General features: G+C 71.0%; 4 protein-coding genes across 6 annotated transcripts; 2 read left to right on the top strand and 2 right to left on the bottom strand.

Annotated features, from left to right (window-relative positions):
* Positions 1–1,874: 1,874 nt before the first annotated feature.
* On the top strand, positions 1,875–7,495 carry MARS1 (methionyl-tRNA synthetase 1). Of its 2 annotated transcripts, XM_062597162.1 has the most exons (22): positions 1,875–1,977; positions 2,469–2,559; positions 2,759–2,837; positions 2,930–3,064; positions 3,233–3,308; positions 3,387–3,559; positions 3,655–3,767; positions 3,919–4,035; positions 4,134–4,337; positions 4,498–4,699; positions 4,795–4,869; positions 4,950–5,120; positions 5,229–5,324; positions 5,433–5,550; positions 5,777–5,990; positions 6,075–6,206; positions 6,290–6,394; positions 6,471–6,654; positions 6,749–6,820; positions 6,921–6,947; positions 7,043–7,156; positions 7,243–7,495. In XM_062597162.1, the coding sequence occupies exons 1-22, from the start codon at positions 1,875–1,877 to the stop codon at positions 7,393–7,395; spliced, it is 2,754 nt and encodes a 917-aa protein (XP_062453146.1). In that variant the 3' UTR covers positions 7,396–7,495. The 2 variants fall into 2 exon arrangements, with proteins under 2 accessions (XP_062453146.1, XP_062453147.1); XM_062597163.1 differs by lacking the exon at positions 6,921–6,947.
* DDIT3 (DNA damage inducible transcript 3) lies at positions 7,452–9,374 on the bottom strand. The gene is made up of 4 exons (XM_062597358.1): positions 9,132–9,374; positions 8,418–8,465; positions 8,159–8,329; positions 7,452–8,079 (listed from the first exon to the last, which is right to left on the bottom strand). Exons 3-4 carry the CDS (start codon positions 8,300–8,302, stop codon positions 7,633–7,635), a joined length of 591 nt encoding a protein of 196 aa, XP_062453342.1. The 5' UTR covers positions 8,303–8,329; positions 8,418–8,465; positions 9,132–9,374; the 3' UTR covers positions 7,452–7,632.
* A 970-nt stretch (positions 9,375–10,344) lies between these two features.
* On the top strand, positions 10,345–19,147 carry MBD6 (methyl-CpG binding domain protein 6). Its single transcript, XM_062597103.1, has 13 exons — positions 10,345–10,417; positions 11,799–11,889; positions 12,551–12,687; positions 12,763–12,865; positions 12,974–13,145; positions 13,422–14,459; positions 15,144–15,715; positions 16,204–16,375; positions 16,649–16,782; positions 16,996–17,448; positions 17,847–17,899; positions 17,987–18,062; positions 18,158–19,147. The coding sequence occupies exons 3-13, from the start codon at positions 12,575–12,577 to the stop codon at positions 18,248–18,250; spliced, it is 2,979 nt and encodes a 992-aa protein (XP_062453087.1). The 5' UTR covers positions 10,345–10,417; positions 11,799–11,889; positions 12,551–12,574; the 3' UTR covers positions 18,251–19,147.
* Positions 19,148–19,227: 80 nt separating this feature from the next.
* Positions 19,228–27,003, bottom strand: DCTN2 (dynactin subunit 2). 2 transcript variants are annotated; one of them, XM_062597294.1, is made up of 14 exons: positions 26,905–27,003; positions 25,677–25,745; positions 21,755–21,851; positions 21,580–21,641; positions 21,218–21,316; positions 20,970–21,130; positions 20,713–20,860; positions 20,550–20,615; positions 20,422–20,460; positions 20,242–20,319; positions 20,031–20,102; positions 19,816–19,918; positions 19,622–19,713; positions 19,228–19,520 (listed from the first exon to the last, which is right to left on the bottom strand). In XM_062597294.1, the coding sequence occupies exons 1-14, from the start codon at positions 26,938–26,940 to the stop codon at positions 19,434–19,436; spliced, it is 1,209 nt and encodes a 402-aa protein (XP_062453278.1). In that variant the 5' UTR covers positions 26,941–27,003; the 3' UTR covers positions 19,228–19,433. The 2 variants fall into 2 exon arrangements, with proteins under 2 accessions (XP_062453278.1, XP_062453279.1); XM_062597295.1 differs by lacking the exon at positions 20,422–20,460.
* Between the last annotated feature and the right edge of the window lie 636 nt (positions 27,004–27,639).

Below are 27,639 nucleotides of genomic sequence, written 5' to 3'. Positions count from 1 at the left end.
GTTGGACTGTGCTCCATGGCCAGGCTGTGCCCCATGGCTGGATTGTGCCCCATAGCCATGTTGTGCCCCATGGCCACTCTGTGCCCCACAGCGAGGCAAAGCCCATGGCAGCGGGGGCTGCAAGGAGCCTCTCCCCACAGCTCCCACGTGCTGCCCTGGGTTGTGGGGAGCTGGTGCTGCTCCCGATGCTGGGGTGCCATGGGGAGCCATGGGACACCAGGGGGGCAGGGAGAGCCATGGGGCAGCAGGGCTCTGGGCCCTGCAGGAAACGTGGCGGCTGCTGCAGCAGGAAGCAGCAAGGTTGTGGCTTCCTTGCGCTGCACAGCATGGGGCTGCGAGTGGGGACTGCAGCCCCTTGGCCCCACGGCTCCACGGCCCCACAGCCCACAGCCCCATGGCCCCAGCGCCTCATGGACCCACACCCGATGATCCCCCAGCCCCTGCTCCCTTCGTCCCCAGCCTCATGGCCTGCAGCCCTGCAGCCCCACAGCTCCTGGTCCCACGGCTCCATGGCTCCTGGCCCAACGTCCCCCCACCTGGGGGTCACTCACCATCTCTGTGCTCACCCTCCCCGGGGCGCTGCTCTGGGGCCGGGGGACAGGACCTGGTATGGGAGCGGGAGCTGCCGTGGGGTGCCAGGGGAGGGCCCAGGTGTCCGACCCTCCCCCCGCGGCGGGGCGCCAGGATTAGTGCCCGTGGCCCCACGCCACCCTGAGCCGCCCTAAGCGCCTTTGGGCTCGCACTGCCTACGCTGCTGTGGCTGGGCCAGGACCCCTGCCTGCCCCCCGCCCAGGGGGGTGACGGGAGCAAACCAGCCCACTGCGACCTGGCCTGGGGGGGGCTAATCCTGGGGGGGGTCCCAGCCCTGGGGGACCCTGATCCCTGAGCACCCCGATCCTGGGGGACCCTGATCTTGGCAGGATCCCGAACCTGAGGGATCCTCTTCCCAGGGGATTCTTGATCCCAAGGGGACCCGATCCCGACGGGACCCACCCCTGGGGCCCCCCAGCCCGCTGCTGCCTCCCCCTGGTCCCTGCTCCCCCTTCCTGCTGCTCATCCAGCCCCGCCAGTTCTCAGTGCACCGGTGCCCCTGGACGCCCCCATCCCCCCACGAGGTTCCCCCCGGGGTTCCCCACCCACCTGCTGCTGCTGGGGCCGTGGGGCGGTGGCGCGGTTCCCCCCCCCCCAGCGGCAGCGACACCTCCCCGGGCCATGTGACAGGACGAGCCCGGAGGCCCGGGCTCTCACCCCGCACGGGGAGGTGGGAGGGGGGAGCAGGGCGCCTGGGTCCCCCCCGCAGCTCTGGGAGGCGGCGGGGGTGGGGGGGGCAGGACGCCTGGGCCCTTTCCCCGGGGCGGGGGGGGGGGCAGAACTGGACACTTGGGCCCTTTGGGGACACATGGATGGGGCGGGGGGGGGGGCACAGCCGCAGTCTGACACAGAGCGCTGAGGCACGAGCCTCTCCGTGACATCACAGAGCCTCTCCGTGACATCACAGAGCCTTTCCGTGACGCCACAGCGCCTCCCTGTGACGTCACAGTGCCTTTCCATAACGCCGCGGCCCGGGATGGGAGCGCAGGATGCTGCGGGAGGCAGGAGCCAGCGGAGCGCGGTAACCACGGCAACCCCGCCCCGGCCGGCTCCCCAGTAACCATGGCGACGGTGAGGCGGGTGGGGGGCAGTCTCGCGAGAGTTCTGGGAGGCGCCGCCGCGCGGTGCCTTATGGGGGCTGTAGGGCGGCGGCAGGCGGAACCGCTGGTCCCGGCGTGCCCCGCGCGGCTGGCCCGCCCCCGTCCCGGCGTGCCCCGCGCGCGCCGCCACCGGGCCCCTTCGCCCCCCCCCCCCCCCCCCCGCCGTTGCATCAGCGCGCGGCGATGCGGCTGCGGCTGGCGGCGGGCGGCCCCGCCGCGCTGAAGGTGCTGGCGGCCGCGCAGGCCGCCGCCGCCCCGGTGCGGCTCTCCTGGGGCGGCCCCGCAGGTGAGACGGGCCCTGGGGCCGCGCACGTGCGGCTGCCGGTCCGGTAACCTCTCCCACCCCCCCCCCCTCCCGCCGGCGTGGGGCCACTCTGGTTACCGGGCCTCGCACCCCCCGGTGAGGGAGAGGCCGCCCTCCTCCCCGGTACACCCCACCCCGGTGAGGGGCCGCCCCTCTTCCCGGTTCTCCCCGGTGTGGGGCCACCTCCCTCCCCGGTATCCCCCTTCCCAGTGAGGGGCTGCCCCCTCCCCGGTTCTCCCCGGTGTGGGGCCACCTCCCTCCCCGGTACCCCCCCTCCCCGGTGAGGGGCTGCCCCCTCCCCCGCTTGGCCTTCCCCATGCTCTGGCAGCCCTCCCCCCCGCCATGGGACCCCCCGGTGCACCGGCTCTGGTAACCCCCAGCGCACACAGGCCTCGAGCCCCCTCTCCGTGCGGGACCTCCTCTCCACGGGAGTCCCCATGCCCTCTCCCTAACGGCCCCCTCCTCCCCCACAGAGCAGCCGCTCTCCCCGCTGTGCCCCCCGTGGGTGCCCACCCTGGAGCTGGACAGTGGCACCGTCCTCTTCTCCCCCAACGCCATCTGCCAGTGAGTACGTGTCCCCAGGGCGCGTCCCGGGGGCCCCCGTCCCAGAGCCGGGGCACATCGCAGTGCCTCGGCTCATGCCGGTGCCTCCCGTCCCAGAGCTGGGGCACAGCAGGCGGGTGCTGGCCCAGAGGAGGAGCTGCGGTGGGCGTTGCGGGTCGGGGAGCCGAGATGCGCTGCCTCCAGCTTGCCCCTCCTGCAGGTACTTCTTCCTGGCGAGCGGAGAGGAGCCGACCGACCTCACGAACCAGTGGCTTGAATGGGAAGCCACCGAGCTGCAGGTGGGTGTCTTGGGCACATCTTGGCTGCCGTGGCAGGACTGGGACACGGTCCCAGCCTGCCTGATGCTGTCCTTCTGTCTGTCTCATCCCAGCCTGCTGTCTTGGCGGCCTTGTACGCCCAGCTGGTGCAAGAGAAAAAGGGAGTGGAGGCGGTGGCGGCCCTGGGGAAGTCGCTGACCTACATCGACCATAGCCTGTCCAGGAAAGGCACTGCCTACCTCGCTGGGGTGAGCGGGGCCCTGGGGCGGCTGCGGGGAGGAGGTAGTCCCTCATCCCCAGGGAAATGGGCTCTCTGCTGCCTTCCATGAGGTGGGGCTTCACGGGGAAGATCAGAGGCTGCTTTTGAGGTTCCCCTGAAAAGCTGCCCCAAGGCTGACTCCGCTTTTTGCACTCAGGATGCCAAGTCTGTTGCTGACGTGGTTGTGTGGGGCGCCCTGTTCCCTGTCCTGCAGGATGACTCCAGGCTGCCAGGTAAGAGCCAGATGGGGCTGCTGAGGGGGGATGTTTTCTGGGCTCCCACAGCTCTAATGTCTGTCTTCTCTCTCCAAGATGAGCTCAAGGCGCTGAGGACGTGGTTCCAGAGCATGAGCCTCTCGGAGGCCTGCAGGAAAGCTGCCGACTCGGTGCTGGTGCCCAAGGGGCTGCTGGAGTTCAAGTCCTACCTACAGAAACAGCCTCCACCCTGCCTGGCCATGGAGAGACCCACCAGTAACGAGCCCGAGGTGTGACCCCAGCCCTTGTGGCGCTAGTGCCCACAGGCACGCAGATTGTGGCCAGGACGAGCTTCTCTCTTGCTCACTGGCCACCTCCTCTCCAGGAGGAAGAAGCTTCTGAGCGTGCCCTGACAGAGGAAGAAATCACAGCCGCTGCGGACGCCTGGGCCCGCGGCGCTGCGGCACTGCCCAAGCCTTGGCAGCCTCAGAAACCTGTGTGAGTCCCAAGGTGACGCTAGGGCTGGGCTGTCCCAGGTATCTGAGGAGTCCTGGAGGGCGTTCCCAGGCTGCTGCTGCTCCATCCTGGGATGGGATGGGATGGTCCCGCTGCCCTTAGTGCCCCCCCTGACTGCCCACCCCCATGCCAGGCTGCCCGTGGAGGGCATGAGGAACATCCTGATCACCAGTGCCCTGCCCTACGTGAACAACGTGCCCCACCTCGGCAACATCATCGGCTGCGTCCTCAGTGCCGACGTGTTTGCCAGGTGAGACCCTGGCTGAGGGGATGCTCCCGGGGGGCCTGCCATCGGGGGGCCGTGCTGCCCCTGAGGCCTGCACGGGTGTCACAGGCCCCTGCCCGCAGGTACTGCCGCCTGCGCAACTGGAACACGCTGTACGTGTGCGGCACGGATGAGTACGGCACGGCCACGGAGACCAAGGCGATGGAAGAGGGGCTGACGCCCCAGGAGATCTGCGACAAGTACAACGCCATCCACACTGACATCTACCGCTGGTTCAACATCTCCTTCGACTACTTTGGCCGCACCACCACGCCGCAGCAGACCACGTGAGCATCCCCTGTGGGCACGCATAGAGGGGCGGGCACTGGGGGTGTATGCTGAGGGAAGCCCTTCGCGCTTGGCTGAGGATGTCCTAGAGTGCTCTCCGGGGTCTCCTGGCTGATGGCTGTTGCCCCCCTCCTCTTCCTCTCTTTCCCCGGCCTCCAGGATTGCCCAGGACATTTTCCAGCGCCTGCTGGCACGTGGTTTCCTGGTGCAGGACACTATGGAGCAGCTGCGGTGTGAGGGGTGCCAGCGGTTCCTGGCCGACCGCTTTGTGGAGGGCATCTGCCCTTACTGCAGCTATGAGGAGGCCCGGGGGGACCAGTGTGACAAATGCGGCAAACTCATCAATGCCGTGGAGCTAAAGGTGGGACGGGATCCCGCTGGAGACCCCCCTGCCCTGTCTGGGATGCTCCAGCCTTGTCCCGTGCCTGCTGTGACATGTGTTTCTCCACCCGACAGAGGCCACAGTGCAAGCTCTGCAGGGGTATCCCCGTGGTGAGACCCACGCAGCACCTCTTCCTGGACCTGCCCAAGGCAAGTGTCGTCCCTGGGGGTGCAGGGAGGGGACAGGGCTGTTCCTGGTTTCACTGACCATCCCGGCATGTCCCCTGCAGCTGGAGGAGCGGCTGGAGCTGTGGCTGGAGCAGTCCTGGACCAAGGGGGACTGGACTCCCAACGCTCGCTACATCACCCGCTCCTGGATTCGAGACGGGCTGAAGCCCCGCTGTATCACCCGCGACCTCAAGTGGGGCACGCCTGTGCCCCTGGATGGCTTCCGTGACAAGGTGGGTCCCCAGCTGCAGGGCCTGTTCCCCAGGTGGCTGTTTTGGGCCTCATCCTGCCCTGCCTTGGGGTCCCTTGCTCATGTATCACCCCCCCCCACCCCCCGTTAGGTGTTTTACGTATGGTTCGACGCTCCCATCGGCTACTTGTCCATCACGGCCAACTACACTGACCAGTGGGAGCGGTGGTGGAAGAACCCGCAGCAGGTGAGAGCCTGGCGCTGGCACGGGGTAGGGATGGAGCCCGGGTGCCTGGGTTCTCTCTCCGGCTCGTGGAAGCAGGTGCCTGTTCATGTCCCTTCCCCTGTCCATCAGGTTGAGCTGTACAACTTCATGGCCAAGGACAACGTCCCGTTCCACAGCGTTGTCTTCCCCTGCTCGCTCCTGGGGGCTGATGACAACTACACCCTGGTGAACCACCTCATCGCCACAGGTACCGGCGGGCCCCAGGGCTGGGGGTCTCTGCGTTTCCCTGTGGTCTGTCCCACGCAGGAACACAAGGCTGCGTTCCTTCCCTTGGCTTAGAAACTCTCTCGAGCTCGGTGTGGGGCTTTGACCGCTTTGCCACGCTGCCTCCCTGCGCTGCAGGGCTGCCCCCTGCCTGGGAGGGGGCCTGGTCCGTGCCTGCGCCCCACGGGGGTCTCTCCTGCCTTCCCCAGAGTACTTGAACTATGAGGATGGGAAGTTCTCCAAGAGCCGGGGTGTGGGGGTGTTTGGGGACATGGCCAAGGACACGGGCATCCCTGCGGACATCTGGCGCTTCTACCTGCTGTACCTGCGGCCCGAGGGGCAGGACAGCGCCTTCTCCTGGAGCGACCTCATGCTCAAGAACAACTCGGAGCTGCTGAACAACCTGGGCAACTTCATCAACAGGTACCGAGGCGCCTCAGGGGCGGCACGGGGCTGGGGGTCATCCCTGTCTCCAGGCTCTGCTCATTCCTGCCCCTCCGCTCCCAGAGCCGGGATGTTCGTGTGCAAGTTCTTTGGCGGCACAGTCCCCGCCATGGTCCTGACGCCGGACGACAAGCGCCTCTTGGCCCGCGTCACCCTGGAGCTGCGCCAGTACCACCAGCTGCTGGAGAAAGTCCGGTGCGTGGCTAGGGGAGGCGGGATGGCGCGTGGTGGGGAGCGCCGCCCCCCCTGCAGCCGCTCAGCCTCCCTCTGCCCCCCAGCATCCGCGACGCCCTCCGATGCATCCTCAGCATCTCCCGCCACGGCAATCAGTACATCCAGGTGAACGAGCCCTGGAAGCGGATCAAGGGAGATGAAGAGGACAGGTAGGGGGAGATGCGGGGCCGGGGAGGGGGGCTCGGGCCCGGGAGCCGGCGCTGACGGAGGGTCCCTGCCTGGCAGGCGGCGCGCGGGCACGGTGACGGGCGTGGCGGTGAACATGGCCTCCCTGCTGGCCGTCATGGCGCAGCCCTACATGCCCGGCGTCAGCGCGGCCATCCAGGCGCAGCTCTGCATCCCGCCTGACTGCTTCGTCCTGGGTCACGACTTCACCTGCACCCTGCCTGCTGGGCACCGCGTGGGCACGGTAGGTGTGTGTGTGGGGGGGACACAGGCCGTGCCCCCCAGGTCCCACGGCAGCAGCGCAGGTTGGGGCTGACCCCTCCTCTCCCCCTCCCCAGGTGAGCCCCCTTTTCCAGAAGCTGGAGCATGACCAGGTTGAAGCCCTGCGCAAGCGCTTTGGGGGAGGGCAGGTGAGTGGGAGCTCCGGCACCCCCAGCTCCTCTGGCTTGGCTTTTCCCTCTTTTTTTCCTCCCTCTTTTTCACTTGCTGTCTCTTTTCTTCCTTTCCCAGCCTGAAGACCTCACTCTAGTGCCCCAGGTAACTCCCTGGTGCAGCTGTGGGAGCACTAGGCAGGGTGGGGAGCTCCAGAGCTCTTTGTCCCCCAACTCTTTCCCCCTTTCATCTTTTCATAGGCCAAACTGATCCCCCCTACCTCAGGGTCCCATCCAGCTCCAGCCTTAGGGACTCCCCTAGCTCCAAGTGACCCCCAGCTGATCCAGGAGCTGGTGGAGCAGGTGGCCAAGCAGGTGAGCATGAGAGCTGCCCTGGCTCCCCCCCCTGTTACTGTCTCATCCCTTGGCTCCCATTTGAACCCCCCCCTTGCTTCCCCTAGGGCAACCACGTGCGGCAGCTGAAGGCCAGCAAGGCGGAGAAGGTGCTGGTGGACACAGAGGTGGCCAAACTGCTGGAGCTGAAGAAGCAGCTGGCACTGGCTGAAGGCAAGAGCCCCGAAGTCCCTGTGCCCAAGGGGAAGCGGAAGAAGTAGCCTCAGCCCCCAGGTTCTGCGGGCCAGGGCTGGCCAGAGACCAGACTGAGGCGTGCTGGGGGTTACACACGTGTAATAATAAAATACAAGAACTGTACAATGATGTGTGGAAGCTGTGCCCTCCCCGTGGCATCAGGCTGTGCCAGCTGGGCAGTGCCCCTCCAGTTCATAGCTGCCCCCCAAGTCCGTGGGGCAGCAGAGTCCTCAGCCCCAGTAGCTGCAGGGCTGCGCCAGCGCCTAGGCCTGGCGGAGGTTCACGATGCGGTCGATGAGGGCCGCCCGCGTGCGCTCCACCTCGGCGCTGAGCCGCTGGATCTCCTCCCGCAGCCGCTCGTTGTGGGCCGTCAGCTCTTGCACCCGCTGCTCGTTTGCCAGCTCCCGCTCCCGCCGCTTGGCCGGCTCCCGGCCCCCCACCTCACTGCCGTGCCTCTTCCTCTTCGCCCCACGCCCCAGGGCTACCCCCTCCTCGTCCTCTGTGCCCGTCTGGGCCGGGGAGCTCCCACTGGAGGCTGAGCCCGGTGGTGGTGGTGCCGCTGGCTCTGTACTAGCTGGGCTTTCCGGCCCCAGCAGCTCCAGCAGCTCCGCAGCCAGCGCGGCGTCCAGCTCGCAGCCTGCTGCGCCAGCCTCATCCGCGCTCCACAGCAGGGCTGTGCTGTCGAGCGTGGCCAGCTCCGCCGGCCCCTCCTGCAGGGAGATGGGAAGGGCCAGTCCCAACTGAGGGGTGCCCCCCCCCGCCACGGCCTGACCAGCCCCCTCCGCTCACCTGCTCAGCCCCCCGGGGCAGTGGGTGGTGCCCACCAGGCTCGGCGGCCGCCAGCACCTCCTGCAGGTCCTGGTACCAGGCCTCCAGCTCCCAGCCCGGGAGGGTGCCGGTGCCTCCCGCCAAGGGCAGCGACTCAGCTGCCATCGTCACAACTGGGCCAGGCTGAACGCGCTGGGGGAAGGAGGAGGTTGAGCTTTGCCAGGACCCTGGGGGCTTCGGAGCGGTTTCTCCCCCCTCCCCCCATAGCTTCCCCCCTTACCTGCTCTCAGGTATGGTGGTCTATGAAGACGCACTTTCTCCTTGATGCCTGGTGAGGGAGAACAGCAGGATCAGAGGCAGTCTGGGGCCCCCACCCCACACCTGCTCCTTGGTACCTCCAGCAGTGGGATTCCAGGCTGCAGCAGTGCCACTGGCCCCACAGGCAGCACCTACAGCCTTCCCCCCTGCCCCATTCCTACAACCCAGACGTCCAGGCTCCAGCCCCTCCCCTGGGAGGGGAACGACTCCACCACGGCTGCCTACAGCTGTGTGGGGCGGAGCCCCATAGAGCACTCATGGATGCTCTGCAGGAGCCGTGACCTTGTAATGGGGCATCCTCTGTGGGGCCGGGACGCTCTGTGGGGCCAGGGGCACGGGCCTCGGTGGGGCCAGGGACCCCCTATGGGGCCAGCAGCATAGGCCTCGGTGGGGCAGGGGCTCCCGGTGGGGCCAGGGACCCCCTATGGGGCCAGCAGCATAGGCCTCGGTGGGGCAGGGGCTCCCGGTGGGGCCAGGGACCCCCTATGGGGCCAGCAGCATAGGCCTCGGTGGGGCAGGGGCTCCCGGTGGGGCCAGGGACCCGCTATGGGGCCAGCAGCATAGGCCTCGGTGGGGCAGGGGCTCCCGGTGGGGCGGAGGGGCCCTTCAAGGGCCGCCACCCCCTCTAGTGTCGGGCTTCCCCCCGCCCCGCGGGGCGCGGGCGGCCCCTCCGCACCTTCCTGCGCGGCCCCGGCTCCCCGCGGCTCCGGCCCGTGCGCTGCCCCCGGCTCATCCTCGCCCGCATCTTCCCCGCGCTGCTCCGCTCCGGCTGCGCCGCCGCCCGCGCCCCCGCTGCCCGCTTTTAACGGTCGCCGCATGACGCAACGCTTGCGCCAGCCACGGCCAATGGGCGCCCGCCGCGCCATGACGCCCCGGGCGGTGCGGGCCAATGGGAGCGAGCGGGGGCGGTGGGGCGGGGCGGGGCGGGGCGGGGCGAAGCGCGCGCGCGCGCCGCCGCCGCGTCGCCGGCGGAAGCGGCCGCTGCCGGGTCACGCGCCCCCGAGGATGAGTCATGCGGGCGGATGATGCAACGGCTGGAAACCTGGCCCCGCCCCCGGCCCCGCCCCGTGACGTCACGCCCCGCCCGCCGTGCTCTTAAAGGGGCCGCGCCGGAGGAGGTGTACAGGGTCAAGGTGTCCCCGGGAGCCACCGCCAGTTTGTCCAGTACCTCCCAGTACCCTCCCAATACTGCCCCAGTGTTCCTAGTACCTCCCAGTGCTGCCCCTAGGCTAACTCCAGCGCTCCCAGTGTTTCCCAGTGTCCCCAGTACTCCCCAGTGCTGTCCCCCAGTCCAGTCCCAGTTCTCCCAGTGCCACTCAGTGCTGCCCCCTGGTGCTCCCAGTATTCCTCAGTGCTCTCAGTATGCTCCTAAGCAGCCCTCCATTGCCACCAGTACCTCCCAGTGCAGCCCCAGTGCCCCCGGTATCCCCAAGTGCCCCCAGTGCAGCCCCCTCGTGTCTCCACTATCCCCCAGTACTCCTAGCATCCCCCAGTTCAGCCTCCCAGTGCTCCCAGTATCCCCCAGTGCAGCCTCCCGGTGCTCCCAGTATCCTGTAGTGCCCCCTAGCGCAGCCCCCAGTGCCTGCTAGTGCCCCCAGTGCAGCCCCCCAGTGCTCCCAGTATCCCCCAGTGCTCCCCAGTGCACCTCCCCAGTACCCCCCAGCGCCCCTGTCCCCCCCCAGCGCCCGGCCCGCGCGCGGGGCACGCCGGGATCGGGATCCCCAGGGCTGCCCCCGCCGCCGTGCGCATGCGCGGAGGAGGCGCCCGCGCTGCCCCCTCCTCTTCCTGGCGGGGCCGGACCGGGGCCGGGACCGGACCGGACCGGACCGGGGCCGGGCCGGGACCGGGGCCGGACCGGGGCGGGGCGGGGGCCGGGCGGACCCGCAGCCGCGGCTCCCACCGCGCCGAGCCCCCGGGCCCGCTCCGCCGCCGCCGGGCGCCGCGCCGGGACCATGAACCCAGGTGGGTGCGGGCCGGGCCGCGGCCGCCGGTACCGGCACCGGTACCACCACCCTCCCCCCCCGGGGCTGCAGGCGCTGCGCCGTGGGGCCGCCCTGGGCCCCTGCCCCAGAGCGCCCCCCCGAGCACCTGGCACCCCCGCCCCGCGGCTCTCTGCCCCACGGGCACCCTGTGCCCCACAGCCCCTGCCCCACCGACCTTGCCCCATGGGCACCCTGACCCCTGTGCCCCACAGACGCTGCCCCACGGGCACCCTGACCCCCTGCCCTACGAGCACCCTGTGCCCCACAGCCCCTGCCCCATGGGCACCCTGATCCCCTGCCCCACAAGCACCCTGTGCCCCACAGCCCCTGCCCCACAGGCACCCTGACCCCCTGCACCACGAGCACCCTGTGCCCCGCAGATGCTGCCCCATGGACACCCTGACCCCCTGCCCTACGAGCACCCTGTGCCCCACAGCCCCTGCCCCGCTGACCCTGCCCCATGGGCACCCTGACCCCTGTGCCCCGCAGAGCGTGCCCCATAGACACCCTGACCTCCTGCTCCGTAAACCCCTGCCCCATGGGCACCCTGACCCCTGTTCCACAGACCCCCACCCTGTGGACACCCTGCCCCATAAACCCCTTGCTCTATGGGCACCCTGCACCCCTGTGCAGTGGGACCCATAAACCCTCCTAGGCCCTGCCCACCCCATGGGCACCTTGACCTGCCTTATGGGACCTTTAAACCCCCCTAGATCCTCCTACCCTGGGGGCACCCTGCCCCATAGACTCTCAGTCTATGACCACCCTGAACCCTTGCCCCATAGACCCACTGTCCTGTGGGCACCCAGTACCCCTGCCCTATGGGACTCTGCCCTATAGATTCCTGACCTGGAGAAACGTGACAACTCTGCCCTGTGGGCACCCAGCCCCATGGGCATCTCCTGCCCCATGGGCACCTGTGCCTCTGCCCCATGGGCACCTGTATCCTGCAGACCAGGGGCTGCCTGGGGGGTGGTTGTCACAGGGGGATGTGCACTCCCCCCTTTGCTCAGGGAGGGGGACAGATGACATGCACCAGCTGGGGGGTGGCCATCCCTTTGCAATCCCCGGGCCTTTCCGGGGCTCGACTGGCATCTGCTTGTAGGGGTCTGACCCCCATGTCACTGCCAGGCTGTGAAGCGCTGCCCCCCAGCCGTGTTCCCCTGGGGGTTGGGGGGCACTGGGGGTCTCCTGTGCATTGCTGCGGGGAGCAGAGGCTTTGCCGTGGGGTGCCTGGGTACTGGGCACCCTCGGCTGTGGGGCTCCCACGGGTTGGGCCCCACGGTGGGGGGGGGGGGGGGGCGCTGAGCGGGTGCTGCCGCCTTGCCCCGCCGTGGGCTGAGTCTCTCCCTGCCGCGCAGAGACCCGTCTGGCACCGCCGGGGCACCGACCATGGGCGCCGGAGCCGGCCGGGCCCGCGCGTGACACCGAGATGTTCGCAGAAATGAGCAGGTGAGACACCGCCCCCCCCCACCCCGGCCGCACCGTCCTGCCCCCCACCCCGGATCCCTCCACCGCCGCCGGGGATTAAGGCCGGCGGCAGCTGTTTGCCTTTTAGCAGCGGTTCCTCGACGGCGTTTTATAGGTCACGGGCCTCCCCCCCACCCCAGACACTGGGATTAATGGGGGGGTGGAAGCTGCCCCCCCCGCCAAGTCCTGCCCTACTTCCCTGGACAGCTTCACTGCTGCCCCATGGCCCAGGAACTCCCCTCAAGCCCAGCACCCCCCCCCCGGTATGTCCCCTGGCCCCTGGGCACCCCAAGGGCTCCCCCCTCCCAGTCCTGCCCCACAGACCCTGAACATCCAGTGCCCTCCCCCCAGTCTGCTCTATGGCCCCAGGGCATCCCAAGGACCCCCTCCCCCCAGTCTGTGTTATGGCCCTTGGACACCCCAGGGACCCCTCCCGCCAGTCTGTCCCATGCCTCCTAGGCACCCCGAAGACCCCCCAGTCCTGCTCCACAGCCCCTGAGCACCCCAAGGATCCCCTGCTGCTGTGTTATGGCGCTGAGCACCCTTGGGACCTCCCCCCCGCAAGTTCTTCTCCAGGGCCTTGAGCCCCTCTGGGTCCCCCCGTCCTGCCCTGGCGTGACCCCCGTGCCGGTGCCCGCCGCAGGCGTCGGTGCGACGAGGGGGCACAATGAACAGCAGCGATGAGCGCGCCGGAGCAGACCGACCCACGTGCCCGCCGGCCGGGCCCGTGCCCGTGGGCTGGGAGCGCAAGGTGCAGGAGGGCTCTGTGTGCTACATCAGGTAGGGGCAGCCGCATGTCCCCCCCCCGCCCCCAGCCCCACGCCGCCCCGGCCCCGCTCACCCCTGTGCCCCCAGCCCCAGCGGCACCGCGCTGACCTCGCTGGAGCAGACTCGCGCCTACCTCCTGGCCGACGGGACCTGCAAGTGCGGCCTCGAGTGTCCGCTCAACATGCACAAGGTACGGGGACGACCTGGGGGGGCTGCGATGTGGGACTTGGCTGCCACGTGCTTTTGGGGTCCCTGCGGAGGCGCCGGTGGCCATTCGCAGCCTGTGCCGTCCCCGCAGGTGTTTAACTTCGACCCGGGGGCGGTGGTGGCCGGGCGAGGGGCCCCCGGGGTCCAGGGCCAGCAGGACATGACCAAACTCTGCAACCACCGCCGGAAAACGGTGGCCATGGCCACGCTGTACCGCAGCATGGAGGGCGCCCCGGGCCCCGGCTCCCGCCGCCCCGGCGCAGGTAACCGGCCCCGCTCCCCTGTCCCTGCCACCCCCCAGGTCCTGTCTGCTGTCCCCCACCTGTCCCCATCACCCCATGTGCGTCTTGGTTGTCCCTGCCCATCTGAGCTCCCCCAACGCATCCCAGTCCCCCCCACGTCCCCCCAGTTTCCCTGCCCAGATGTCCTGGAGCGCTTCCATCCTCGCCCCCCAGTTCCGCCTGGTCTGCCCCAGTTTGAGGCCTGGCGCGTGCCCTGGCCTTGCTGGTGCCCACTGACCCCCGTGCGGTTCCCCGCAGGTCCTGGCTTGAGCCCGCTGTTCCCGGCGGGGGGGCGCCCGGCCGTGCCCCCTGGCGCCGGCGTCCCCCCGCCCGGCACCGTCAGCAGCTTCCCCAGAGCCCCCCCGAGGGCGAAGACCCCCGAGGCCGCCCCCGCGGGGGACCGGCTCGTCCCCCCGCCCTTCCCGCGGCCCCGCGACGTCTTCCCTGGGGCCAACGGCAGCCCCGAGAGCCGCCCGCCGCCGTCGCCCCGCTTCGGCCGCCGCCTGCCCCCGCCGGACGCGGCGGCGGCCCCCCGGGGTCCCGCGGGCAGGACTAGCGCCCGCACGGCTCCGTCGCCGGCGGGGGCCAGGGAAAACCCGGCGCCGCCGGAGCCCGGGGGGCCGGGGCCGTGCCCGGCGGCCGCCAACGGTGCCCCCCAGGCGGGCAAGGACGATTCCCCCGTCAGCGATGCCTTAACCAACCAAAGCAGCAATAACCCGCCAGTGCCCTTAGACGCTGCCCCCGAGGGCCGGGGCTTCCTGGGGCTGCCGCTGGGCCAGCTCCTGGCGCCGCCGGCGGGCACGGCCTTCCCGGCGAGCAGCCTGCTGAGCGCCGCCGCCAAGGCCCAGCTGGGCGGCCCCGACCCCGCGCCCCCCCCTAGCACTTTACCCCCCCGCCCGCTCGCCCCCAACGTGCTGCTCTCGGTCGCGGGCGAGCGGGGCCTGGGCAAGGCGGCCCGGCGGCCCCGGCGCCCGGACCCCGAGGACCCGGCGGCCCGCAGGCTGCCGCCCGCCGCGGGCGCCGAGCCCAAGGGGACGACGTCGCCTGCGCCCGGGCAGCCCCTCGCGGCCCTGCTGAGCCTGCTGGGCGCTCAGGGCGGCCCCGGGGGGCACGGCGGCCCCCTGGCCCCCCTGCCCGCCGGGGACGGCTCGCCCTGCCCGGGCACCGGGCTCCTGCCCGCCTGCCAGGACTTCAACAGCCAGCTCCTGGGCCTCTTCGGGCAGCTGGCGGCCTCGTCCGAACCCACCTCAGGGACCCCCCCGCAGCCAAAAGCCCCCAGCCACAGCAGCGCCCCAGGTACGTGGGGCAGCGCCGGTGGGTGCAGGGAGCGGGGCTGGGTCGCGGCGAGCACTGGTGGTGGGGAGCGTGCCCGGGGCGGGTAGCACGTGGGCAGCAGTGCCTGGGGGGGGGGGGGTCTGGCCGTGGGGCTGGGCTGGGGGTGGTGGGGCCTAGGGGGACATGGCTATGGGTGCGTGCTGGGCATGGCGGGACCTGGTGGGACGTGGCCATGGGTCTGTGCTGGCCATGGTGGGACGTGGCTGTGGGTCTGTGCTGGAGGGGGTGCAGTGCAGTGGGACACGGCTGTGGGTCCGTGCTGGGGATGGTGAGTCCCGGGTGTGGGACTTGGTGGGATGTGGCCGTGGGTCCGTGCTGGCCGTGGTGGGACGTGGCTGTGGGTCTGTGCTGGAGGTGGTGCAACGCAGTGGGACACGGCCGTGGGTCCGTGCTGGGGATGGTGAGTCCCGGGTGTGGGACTTGGTGGGATGTGGCCGTGGGTCCGTGCTGGCCGTGGTGGGACGTGGCTGTGGGTCTGTGCTGGAGGTGGTGCAACGCAGTGGGACACGGCCGTGGGTCCGTGCTGGGGATGGTGAGTCCCGGGTGTAGGACTTGGTGGGATGTGGCCGTGGGTCCGTGTTGGGGGTGGTGGGACCTGGTGAGATGTGACCAAGGATCCCCCTGCTTTGACCCTGTCCCCCACAGGTGCCGCAACATCTCCAGCCGTCACCAAAGGCCCCCTGGCCCTGGGGGCCGGCAGTGGTGGGGAGGAGGCCGCCGGTGGGGCGCTGGGCTGCCCGCTGCCCCCCACCGCTGCCGCCGCTGCCGAGCCCGTGGCCTTCGTGGGGCAGGAGCAGGCGCTGGCCCTGGGCGGCTCGCTGCCCCCGGGGCTCCTCCTGGGCACCCTGCCCTTTTCGGTGGCCCTGGGCCAGCACCCGCCAGCGCCCGGGGGGGACCCCGAGGGGCCGAGCCTGCCCTCCCTGCTGGCGGCCTCCCTGCTGCCGGGGCAGCCCCCGGTGCCCCTGCTGCCCCTCGGCGTCCCCCTGCCCGCCCTGGACCTGCTGCCGCCGCCGCCGGGCGCCCTGCTCTCGGCCCTGCTGCCCCTGGCGCCGGCGGGCGAGAAGGGCCCCGAGGCGGCGGCCCCCGGCCCCGAGGGCTTCCCGGCGCTGCCCGACGGCCCCCTGCTCTTCTCCGCGCTGCCCGCCTCGCTCGCCCTCGACCCCGCGCTGCTGGCCGCCGGGCTCGGCCCCCCCGAGAGCAGCCCCGGCGCCCCCCCGGTGAGACCCGGCCCCTGGCACGGGCTTGTTCGCCCCCCTGGGGAGGGGGGGGGTGATAGGAGGGATTTGCCCCCCAAGGGTGGAGGGTGATGGTGCCCCCCAGCAAAACGCGTGTTGGGGGGGTGTATTTGCCCCTGGGGAAGAAGAAGGGGGAGTATTTGCCCCCAGGGTGGTGGAAAGGGGGATACCGGCCCCAGGAGGAAGGCGGGCGATGGCATTTGTCCCCAGGGCACGGAAATGGGTATCTGCCCCAGGGAAGAGGGCAATTTGCCCCCAGGGCATGGCAGAGGAGGAGTATTTGCCCCGGGGGATGAAGGCTGGGGGCGTTTATTTGCCCCTGGGCCCTGGAAAGCAGGGGATTTGCCCCAGGGAGGAGGATCCGGGGGGGGGGTTGCCCCCGGGAGAGGAGGGGGCCGGGCTGGTTTTTGCTGCTGGCAGGGACGGGCCGAGGGTACCTCTGCCCCCCAACTTGCCCCTTTTGCCTGCAGTCCGGCCTCGGCAGCCCCCCCGCGGCACCTACCTCGACCGGCGCCCCCCCCACGACTACTGAGGCCCCGCGCGGGGAGGGCCGGGCCCCCGACGGCCCCCCCGGCCCCCCGGGGCACCTCCACCCGCTGGGGCCCCAGCTGGGCAGCTCCCTGCTCGGCGCCACGCTGCTGGGTGAGTTTGGGGGGCGCTGGGGGGGGGCGCTGGGGGACCCTGAGCAATGCTGGTACGGGGGGATGCTGGGCACTGGAGGGGGGCACTGGCGGGATGCTGAGTGCTGGAGGAGGCCTGGGGGGGTACTGGGTGCTGTGGGAGTACTGGGGGGATGCTGGAGGATACAGAGCGGATAACTGGGCGTTGCGCTGGGTACTGGGAGGATGCTGGGCGCGGTGGGGGACACCAGCTGCCCCTGGGACTTGGGCACATCCTGCCCCCTCCCCCCAACAGGCGACCTGCCGGCGCTGAGCCCCCTGCTCCAGCACCAGCCGCTGCTGCCGCCGCCGGGGCTGCCGCCAGGCGCGGGCCAGGGGCCGCTCCTGGGCGCCGCCAGCCCCCTGGCCTGCCTGCTCCAGAGCCTCCAGGTGAGCGCGGGGGGGGCACTTGGGGGGCGGGGGGGGGGCCCTAGGGGCACGTGGGGGTGATGGGCCACCGGAGAAGGCGGTGGGGCTGGGGGAGTCGGGGGGATGCAGGGGGACAAGGTGTGTGTGTGTATGGGGGGATGTGGAACGATCTCGGGGGGCGCGTGGGGGGGTCTCGCTGCTCCCTCACTGCCCCCCCCTCCCCCACCTCCACAGCTGGGCCCCGGGTTCGGCCCCCCCGAGAAGCCGGCGATGCTGTCGGGCCCCGGCGCCAGGGGCTCCCCCAGCCCCCCCGACCGCCCCGAGGGCCCCCCAAGTGCCTTAGAGCCCCCCGCGCCGAGCCGGGCCGAGGCGGGCGGCGCCAGCCCCCGGGGGGGCACCCGGGGGGGCCCCGGCTCCCGGCCCTCCCTGAAGCGGGGCCGCCGCCGGGCCGAGGGGCTCAACGGGGAGACACCGGCGCCCCGCGGGCCCCCCAGCACCAAGAGCCCCCGGCGCGGGGCCGGCCGGGGCCGGGGGGGCTGGGGCGCTCGGCGCCACTTCAACGGGCAGGCTGGCGACGGGGGTGAGAAGGGGGCTCCCCCCGCCGCGCCCCCAGCCCCCCACCCCGCCTGGCGCTGCAACGGGGACATCCCAGCTGCTGAGCGGCAGCTCAAGGCGGAGGAGATCAAGGTACTGGGAGCTGCTGGGATGATCCTGGATCTACTGGGACCCATGGTGGGTGGGTGGGGGAACACGGGATACTGGGCCCCACTTCATGCCCCTGGGTAATTTACTGGGACCCACTGGGAAGCAGTGGGAACCTTTGGGTGCTCTTGTGGTTATACTGGGAGGTACTGGGGGGTACTGGGGAGGGAACTAGGAGGTACTAGGAGTGTGTGTGATTGGGGGGTTATGACTATGGGGGGATATTGGGAGGTTAATGGGACCTGCTGAGGGAACTGGGAGGCACTGGAAGCATGTAGTAGGATGGCGGGGGAAAATGGAACTGTGGGTGCTGCAGGGAGGCACTGGGTGGACTGGGAGGTACTGGGGACCCCCTGCTGACCCCCCCCCCCCTTCTCGCGCAGGGGAACTCCCTGCGGCTACGCCCGTCGCGCCGGGGCCGGAGGAGGAAGGCCAGGTGAGCGGGGAGGGGCGGGGGGTCAGGGGTCACCGGCATGTGTCCCCCCTCCCCAAATCCCTCTGACCCCCCTCCCCGTCCTTGCAGCGCCCCCCGGCCCAGCGCCCGCGTGGAGACACCGCGAGGGAGGGGGCTCAGCACCGAGCCCGGGGCCGGCCCTGCCGTAAGTGGGCTGGGGACATGGTGAGGGGCAGGGAGAGGGGATGGTGGGGGGGGGGGGACACACCCACATGTTCAGCCCCCCCCCCCTTCCCGCAGTGTAACGTGCCCCCCCAGGTGGACCCGGCTCTGGCCCGACGCCCGCGGCCCGGGCGCCCCGTCAAGAACCGCCGGAGGAAGCTGCTGACGTAACGGTGCCGGGGTGGGGGCACCCCCAACACCTACCTGTGGATCCGAGAGGGTCCTGGGGGGGGGGGCATGGACACCCCCCCCCCCAACCGTTGCAGGCGACGGGCACCCCCAGCACCACTTGCCTTGGCTGCGGGCGTGTCCCCGGTCGCCTGGGCCCACCCGGTGGGGGGGGGTCTCCGCCATGGGTGGGTGGGGGGGTCACTCGAAGCACAAGGCGGGAGCCCCCTCCCCGGACAAAGCACTTCTGAAGCCATTTTAGCATGCGGCGGGGGGTGGCTGGTGCCCCCCATGCCTAGGGCAGCCCCAGCGCTGGGGATGGGGGGGCAGGATTGGTGCTAGGGGACACGCCGGGGGGGGGGACAGCCCTGGCACCCCCCTCTCCACCGCGGGGCGGGGGTCCCGCTGCCCCCCATTACCTCAGGCCCGGGGGTGTCACGGCCCCACGGCCGGATCCGCTCAGGGTTAGTTTAGTGCTAGATTCTCACTCACCAAAAAACGAGGTTCCCTCCGTGTGTCCCCCCCCCCACACACACACCCCCCCCCCCGCCCCGGTACCAGCAATAATCATCTCCGCCGGGCCGGGGGGCCGCGCGCCCCCCGCCCGGGGGCCGTCCCCGCGCACTCAGGTCGTCCCCGTCCCCGCGCACACACTACACCCCTGGCCCGCGGGTTATGCAAAGCCGCGGGGGCCCCTCGCCGCCCCCGGGCACCTCTTCCCCCCCCCCCCCCCGGTTTTGTACAAAGAGGAGACCCCCCCCCCCGAATTGTAGCTTTTCTACGGAGCGAGTTGAGTTAATTTAAGGAGGAGGGGTGCGGCGGGGCGGGCGGCGCTGGGGCTGCGGCGGGGCTCTTCTCGGGTGCGTGTTTTGTATCGATGATTAAAAGATGTATTTAAAACCTGGCGGCTGGGCCCTGCTGACCCCCCCCCCGGCCCCCCCCCCCCCCCCGGCCGCACCCCTAAGGAGATGCGGACGCGCTTCGAGCCGGGCTGTTTAATGGGGTAAAGCTGGGTGTCGGGGGGAGGGTCCCTCCGCCCCCCGCCCCACTGCGCTGGGGCAGAGCTGGGGTATGTACAAGCAGGGGCAGAACGGGGGGTGCGACCCCCGGGGGGCCCTGGTACGCCGGGGTACCCAGGGGTAGTGTTTGCCCGAGGGGGGAGCAGCGGTGCCCGGGGGGGGGGCCCTCACTTCGCCAGCTGCTTGACGCGGGCGTCGATGGCAGCAAAGTTGTCTTCTACCACGGCCAGGTTTTCCTTCATGGTCTTCTGGACCTGGGGTGGGGGAGCGGGGTGGGGGTGAGCAGGGGGCAGGAGGGGCACCCCCACGCCGAAACGGGGTGCCCCCCCATCCACGAGGTGCCGGCAGGACCCACCTGGGCCAGCAGCGCGGCGTTGTCCTTGAGGGCACCAGCCATGACCTGCTGCGTCGTGTCCAGGTGCGTGAGGAGCTGCCCGAACTGCATGGCTGGGAGGGAGGCGAGAGCTCAGCGTGGGGGGCTGCCGGCCCCCCGCCTCCTCCCACGTGTGCTGCTGCCCCCCCCCCCCAAATCTCCTGCGGGCTCCCTACCTTGCTCATGCAGCTCCTTGAGGGCCACCAGTCTCTGCACCACGTCGGGCAGGGTGCTGGCCATGGGGCCCCAGCGCTGCACCGTCTCGTAGATCTGGTGGACCTGGAGGAGGAGGACGACGACTGTCAGGGTGGTCTGGGGAAGGGGGGGCTCCTTTGTGGCCCCCCCCCATGTTAGGTTGGGGGTCCCCAGCGTCCTCCCAGCTGGCTCTCACCTTGCTCTGGGTGTCGGCGTCCTCCACGGCCGCCTTGTGCTTGGCGATTTCGTTCACCTTCCCGAGGACGCTCTGGGGAGAGGGGCCGGGATTTGAGATCCCCAACCCCCCCCATCCATAGCCCTCGCCACACGCACGGCGCTGGCTGGGGCCCGGGGGGGGGGGGGGGGGTCAGCCCCCAGCCCCGTGCCCCTGCCTGTCCCCACCTCACCTGCAGCCGGGCCTCCACCTGGTCCAGCACAGCCACGTCCAGGGTGCTCACCTTGGCCTGCAGGATCTCCACCGTCTCCTGGGGGTGGAGGGCAGCGTGAGGGGGGGGCCGGGCGAGCGCCGGTGCCATGGGGAGGGGAGCAAAGGGCTCCCCCCCGCCCCCGCCCCACGCCCCACTCACCATGAGGCTGGCGCCTTTCAGCCCCACTGCCAGCGGATTCTGGGAAGGGGGGGGGGGGAAGAGAGTGCATCAGTGGGGCGCGGTGGGGGGCAGGATGGCGCTGGGTGCCGCCCTCGCCTGCCCCGTACCTGGCTGTCGGGCTCGCACCGCACCGTCGCCTCCAGCTCCGCCAGCCGCTTCTCCAGCTCTGCGATCTGGGGGGGGGGGGGGGGAGAGGGGGGAGGCGAGGGGGTGAGCCGGCAGGCACCCCCCCAGCCGTGCCCCCCCCCCCCAGCTGCGCCCCCCGCTCGCCTTGGCAGCCTGGACGAAGCGCTCCTGCTCCGGCCTCGAGTGCAGCTCGTACGTCACCGTGCTGCCGCCGGCGGCCGGGGCCTTGGCCGGGCTCTTTCCCGGCGCGACCTTGCTGCTCTTCGCCGCTTCCAGCTGCAGCAGCAGGCGCCTGCGCAGGGGCAAAGGTGGGCGCGGGGGGCCGGCACCGCGGCGCGGGGACCCCGCTGGCCTCCCCGGGCCCCGCAGGGCCCGCGCCGGGGCCGCGGGGCCGCACTCACTTGGCCAGCGCGCCGTCGGGGTCCGCGAGGTTTATGGCAGCGTCGGGGCCCAGCAGTTTCTCCAGGTGGCTGGAGACCAGCTGCTGCTTCAGGCCCGCGACCTGCTTGGCCAAGGCCACGGGCGTCAGCTTCTCCTCCGCCGCCGACTCCTTCACCGTGCTCTGCGGGGAGGGGACGGGCGGCCGCGTCACCCCCCCCCCTCCCGGAGATGGCTCCCCGCCGGTTCCCGCCGCGCGGGCGATGCTTACCTGGATCCTCTCCACCTCGCCAGCCAGCTCCTGCACCTCGTGCAGCAGCCGCTGGTACCGCTGCTGGGGCGTCTCCTTGGTGCCAAGGCCCTCGCCGAGCTGTGGGAGCAGAAGCAGCGGGTCGTGCGGCCGCACCGGGCGCCCAGCGGGGCTGCGATGCCGGTACCGGATGCCTGGCTGGGATGCCGGTACCGGAGGCCCGTCGGTGCCCACCCGTGCAGGAGAAGGGATGTGTTCGGTGGCCCTGGGCAGGGACGTGGCCACGGGGCGAGCGGAGACGGGGGACTGGGCAGCGCCACGGCCCCGAGGTGGCCCAGGCGGGCGAGGACATCCCTGTGCCCACCCCACCGCGCTGAACTCACGATTTCGTACTCCCCGGACTCATAGCCGGTTCGCTTGGTCTTGCTGATGCGGTCGGAGAAATCTGAAAGAGAAGGAGCAGGGGGAACGTCACCCCAAGACCCCAAACTAGCCCTGGGATCAGCATGGGGGGGGTCCCCACAGCCCTCCACCCCCACCCCCGGACCCTCAGCTCACCCAGACCCTTGGTGCCAACTCGCTTGTCCTTGAACTTGTCGTAGGCGGCGTTGGGGTTGACGATGAGGTGCTCCACGCTGGTGCTGGTGAGCTCCTCCTGCGCACAACACCCGGCGTCAGGCGGGGGGTTCTCAGCAGAGCCGCTGCCTCGCTGCTCCCCGCAGCGCCGGCCGCCGGCGCTGGGGCCAGCACGGGTGGTGCTGGTGAGGGGGCGAAGGCGGCCCCGTCCTCCCCCAACGCCCCGGGGAAGGGGGGGGGGGTACAACACCGAAGAGCAGCCCTCGGGCTGGGACTTGCCCACGGGGACAGCAAGGGCTGTCCAGGACGCAGCACGTCCCCAGGGCCCGGCGGGGGGGCATCAGCCCCCTGCCCTGCGCCGGCTGGCAGCAGGGCCAGAGGTGCCAGGGCACATCGAGGCTTGAAATCTTGAGCTGATTTTTAGCAGCCAAGTTACTAGTATCTGAAAAAAAAACCTGCTGCTGAGCCCAGGAGCTTTGCGGGCAGCTGGGCCGTAGCTGCCCCACGGCCGCGTCTCGGGGTGGCACCGGGGAGCCGCCGCCTCGCCGCGGGCCATTCCTGCAGCTCCGCCGCCACGGGCCGGTCTGCACCGAGCGGGTGCCGAGACGAAGCCGCCGGCCCAGGGGAAACCCGTTGAGGGGAAGCGCTTCGCCCCGCGGGATTTCAGCCCCTCGAAGACGGAAGCCAGCGAAGGAGCTTCGCCCAGAGCCCGGCTGGGACGTGCCCCCCCGGCCGGGCGCCCGCTGACGGCGACCCTGGGCTCTCCTCGCCCCCCGCTGCGGTCGGGGGCCCTGAGCCAGCGGGGCGCTGCCGCAGCCGCCCGAAGGCCCCCCGCCTGCTCCCTCGGCGGCCCCCGCGCCCCGGCCCCGGGCTGAGGCGCCCGCGGGGAGCCCTGGCGCCGTGCGGACGGACAAGAAGGGAGGTGAGAGCGGCGGGGGCAGCGCTAGCAGAGTTAGAGAGGGGGGGGGGTGCCCGGCCGGGGCGGGAAGGCAGCGGTGAGCGCCCGCGAGCGGAGCGCAGCGTTAGGGCGGCCGACGGACGGGCTCTTACCAGCTCCTTGCGTTTCCCAGAGGTGAGAAAGTCAGAGCAAGGTTAGGAGGAAGGAGGAGAGGGAGGGGAGAGAGAGACAAAAATCGTATTAGAAGGTTTGTCCCATGCACGGCCTGACCGTCGCCCGCGTCCCTGCCCCGAGGCCCGCCGCCGGGGCCCCCGCCGGCCCGGCGCGGGGGGGGGGAGCCATGCGGGACGCGGGGGCCGCCAGCGCGGGGACAAGGGCAGCGGCAGGGTTAGTGGCTGCGAGAGCGGGGGGAGCGGAGGGCCGGGCGCAGCCGAGGCGGCGATCGCCAGGGCCGGCAGCATCCCGGAGCGCAGGGAAAGCGCCTGGGTTTGGGTAGCAGGACGCGGCTGTTGTCCTGGGGCTCAGCGAAGCATCGTCCTGGGGGCTGGAGGGGCCGCTTTGGGCACGAGGTGGGGGCCTGCGACGCGGCTGAGCCCCTGCTCCGATAAACCCCCCTCCCGAGTCTGGCTCTTCCTTTCATCCCAGGGGATTTCAGCTGGGTCGGAAAGGCCTGGAGGGAGGAGCCAGACGCCCGGCAGGTCCACGCGCCGCTGGGCCCTGCGGCGCCGGCAGGATGCATCCAGCTGCGGTCCCGGGCTGGGCTGGGGGCCGAGACCCCCAGCACGCTGCTGTTGCCCCGAGGGGCACGGACCCCCCCATGCTGCCCTGGCAGCAGGGACGGGGGCTCAGCACGGCCTCTCGCACCCGTCCAGGCGCCGCCCAGCCCGGCGGCGTGCCACCGAGCCCGGCAGCCTGCGCTCCAGCCTCAGCCCCAACCAGCCAAACCGCCTTCCCGGCCCTGCAGCGGGTTCGGCTGCAGTCGGCGTCACGGGGATCGATAACAGGCAGCCGCTACTGTGCACATCTACCGCATGCAAAATCAACCCAAAACGGCATGCAGAAAATAGAAGCAGTGAATGGGCTTACTTGTGCAAACTAGTGTCCAGGCAAGGTGGGGAGCAGGGAGGGAAGAGCGGTGGGAAAACTCAGGTAAGTTCAGTGCGCAAGAGTCAACCAACGTGATGAAGCCGCACGAGGGGCTCCAGCGAGCCGGGGCCGGGCCGGGAGGCGGCAGGCGCGGCCGCACGCCAGCCAAGGCAGCGCTGCCAACTCATGCCGGCGGCCGCCGCAGCAGCGCCCGCACCCAGCCGCCGGCCTGGCACCCGCCCGGCAGCGACTGCGGCACCCGCGGCTCCCCTGCTCCGTCCCCACGGCAGCGCTTCGGTCCCAAGCAAGGGGCCCCAAATCCTTTATTTCAGGGGCAGAACGTCACTGCTTCCCGTTTGGAGCAGCCTAAGGCGGGGGGAGGCTCCCAGGAGAGGAAAAACAGAGCAATTAAAAATCTGGTTAACCCTTCGCCTCCTGTCCGCAGCTGGGGCTGCATGGTGGGGAAAATGGGTGCAGGGGCGGCAAGCCACGGCCGCGGCACCGCTGCGTTATTGACGGTGACTTCAGAGTATCTGAGGCCCGACGGGTGTTGTTTGGGGCGGAAATAGCCAATTTCAGCCTGATTTACTGAGGGAACCTGCCAGGACCCGCGTCTGCAGAGACGTGTTTGCCCGCAGGTGCCAAGTTAGCCCTTTCGTGCCCGGCGTCCTCCCAGCCCTGCAGCCATCCAGCTCCAACACGTGCAGCACACGGAGTGTCACGCCAGCCCACGCAGGGTGGGACCGCGCAGCCGGGGGGGACGAGCACGCCGAGGCCACGCCGCCCCCCTGTTCCCCCCCCCCAACCACCAGCCACGCTGCGGTGAGGAGCCGGGTCTGGCCCGCCGCACCGTCGAGGCCCTCGGCTTGGGAGCGCGTGCCGGCGAAGCGAGGCCCGGCGGGCGGGCGGGCAGCGGGAGGGAAAGGATCTGCAGAGCCAGCTGGGATCCGCGGGGCCAAGGCGGGGGCGCAATGCAGACGGCACGATGCAGCGGGGCGCCGGGAGGGCACGCGCACACGCGTGCGCGACAGCCCCGGGCCGAGCACCCCCCGGGAGCGCGCCGAGGTGGGGATCACGGCTCCGCCGGGGCGGCCGGAGGCGCCGCGGCCGGGAGCACGCGCGCGAGCACCACCACGTGCCCTTGTCCTGCCTCCCAGGCGAAGCTGTGAGACAGCCGGCTGCCACGCAACCCCGGACGAGCCCCTCGTGCCGTAACACGCACGGCCTCGAGGACGGGGGGGCTCAGCAGCCCAAGGACAGACCCCAGCACCCCAGAACCGCTCCGACCCAGCCCTGCCTGGGCATCAGCCCCGTGTCAAGGACACCACGGTCAGGCCGAGGCCGGCAGCCCCAAGGATGCGGCAGGCATCGTTCCCAGGAGAACACGGCTTGCACACAACAGGCTGCGGCCCAGGGCTGGTCCGCGGGATCCTACTGCTATTTGGGGCTGCTTTTATGGGGCTTAACCCCCGTCAGCGTGGCCCCGGGTGTCCTCCGCCTGCTGCCAGCCTCTGCTTCCCGTGCCTGGCCCCCAACCAGGCACGCTTCTCCCGGCAAAGCCAACGGGAACGGGGGCAGCTCGCCAGCCTTGCTCACTTGTGCTGCCCTCGGCTGAGTTACGCAGCACGCAGACCCCGGGGACGGGGACGGGGACAGCCACCCGGCACGGGGCAGGGACTGAGCCGTCACTCCTTGGCCCCCGAAAACATCTGCAGCTCAAACAGTAGGTGAGCATCCCTGGGACACAGCACCGTGGCGGGGGATGCGGCACCGCCGGGATGCCCGCGGGCACACGGGCCGGTTCCCAGCCCTGGTGCCGGTCCTGGCGCGCCGGACCTCTGCGGGGGGGGGGGGGGGGGGGGGCGGCGCGGGCACGCTCGCGCTCAGCCGCCCCACGGCGCGGCCCCAGCGAGGCCTTACCGCGTCGAACTCAGCCTGGTCGTCCTCGGGCAGGTCGCTGGTCTCATACACGTCCGGTTCGTTCCTGGCCTGGCAGCGCAAACAGGCTCCAATGAAACCTCGGGGGTCGGATCGGCCCCGCAGCACCCACCACCGCCCACCCCAGCACCCCGAGAATATCCCTCTAACCATCAGATACCCCCACACCTCGAATCCCCCCACATCATCTCCCCAGCACCCTCAGGTGCCCCCTCAATCCTGGACAGCCCCTGCGGTCGCCATCGCCCAAATACTCCTGATCCCTCCTAGGCTCCCCCCGGTGTCCCCTAACACCCTGGGTACTGCACCAGGTGTCCCCGATCCCCTCCCTCAGACACCCCCAAATGCCCCCGATCCCCCCAGTTATTCCCTCGAGTACCCACCACTCCCTGACAGCTTCAATCTCCCCAAATGCCTCATTTACCCCCCCTGACACCCCAATTCCTCCAGGCACCTCCAATGCCCCCAGACACCCCAATCTCCCCCGGGGCACCCCGATGCACTCAGTCACCCCGGACACCCCGATCCCTCCAGGCATCCTGATGCCTCCCCCAGGCATTCCGATCCACCCAGGCACCTCCATCCCCCTGGCACCCCAATCCCTCCAGTCACCCCTGGACATCCTGATCCCCTCTGGCACCCCGATCCTCCCAGTCACCCCCAGACACCCCGATCCTCCTGGGCACCCTGGACACCCTGATCCTCCCAGTCACCCCGATCGCCCCAGTCACCCCCAGACACCCCAATCCTCCTGGGCACCCTGGACACCCCGATCCCCCCAGTCACCCCCAGACACCCTGATCTTCCTGGGCACCCTGGACACCCCGATCCCCCCTGGTAACCTGATCCCCCCAGTCACCCCCAGTCACCCCAATCCTCCTGGGCACCCTGGACACCCCGATCCCCCCAGTCACCCCCAGACACCCTGATCTTCCTGGGCACCCTGGACACCCCGATCCCCCCTGGTAACCTGATCCCCCCAGTCACCCCCAGTCACCCCAATCCTCCTGGGCACCCTGGACACCCCGATCCCCCCAGTCACCCCGATCCTCCTGGGCACCCCGATCCCCCCAGTCACCCCCGGGCACCCCGATCCCCCCAGACACCCCGATCCCCCTGATCTCCCCAGTCACCCCCAGTCACCCCGATCCCCGCGGGCACCCCGATCCCCGGCGCACCCGCGGCCCGGCCCGGCCCGGCCCGCACTCACGATGCCGGGCAGGTCGGCGTACTTGGGGTCGGCCATGGCCGGGGCCGGGGCCGGGGCCGGGGCCGGTACCGGGTCGGGCCGGGCGGCGGCGAGGCGGGGCGGGGCGGGGCGGGTCTCGCTTCGTCTCGCGAGAGCTGCGGGCGCGGGGCACGCCGGGAAACGGAGTGCGGGGGGCGGCGCGCGTGCGCCGCGGGGGTGGGACTGAAGCGGGGGGGGGGGGACACGAGGAGGGGGCACGCGGGGGGGGGGTGCGAATGAACCCGGGGGGGTGCATATGGGGGTGCCCCTGGGGGGCACACGGGGGTGCGAATGAACCCGGGGGGGTGCATATGGGGGTGCCCCTGGGGGGCGCACGGGGGTGCGAATGAACCCGGGGGGGTGCATATGGGGGTGCCCCTGGGGGGCACGCGGGGGTGCGAATGAACCCGGGGGGGTGCATATGGGGGTGCCCCTGGGGGGCGCACGGGGGTGCGAATGAACCCGGGGGGGTGCATATGGGGGTGCCCCTGGGGGGCACGCGGGGGGGCGCGAATGAACCCGGGGGTGCATATGGGGGTGCCCTTGGGGGGCACACGGGGGTGCGAATGAACCCGGGGGGGTGCATATGGGGGTGCCCCTGGGGGGGTGCACGAGGGTGCAAATACACCCAGGGGGTACATATGGGGGTGCCCCTGGGGCTGCACAGGGGTGTGAGCGCACCCGGAAGGGGGGTGCACATGGGGCGCTCACACCAGG

Source organism: Rhea pennata, chromosome 29 (genome assembly GCF_028389875.1).
Source record: "Rhea pennata isolate bPtePen1 chromosome 29, bPtePen1.pri, whole genome shotgun sequence".
Classification (NCBI taxonomy): domain Eukaryota; kingdom Metazoa; phylum Chordata; class Aves; order Rheiformes; family Rheidae; genus Rhea; species Rhea pennata.
This window is presented reverse-complemented; position numbering and strand designations above follow the sequence as displayed.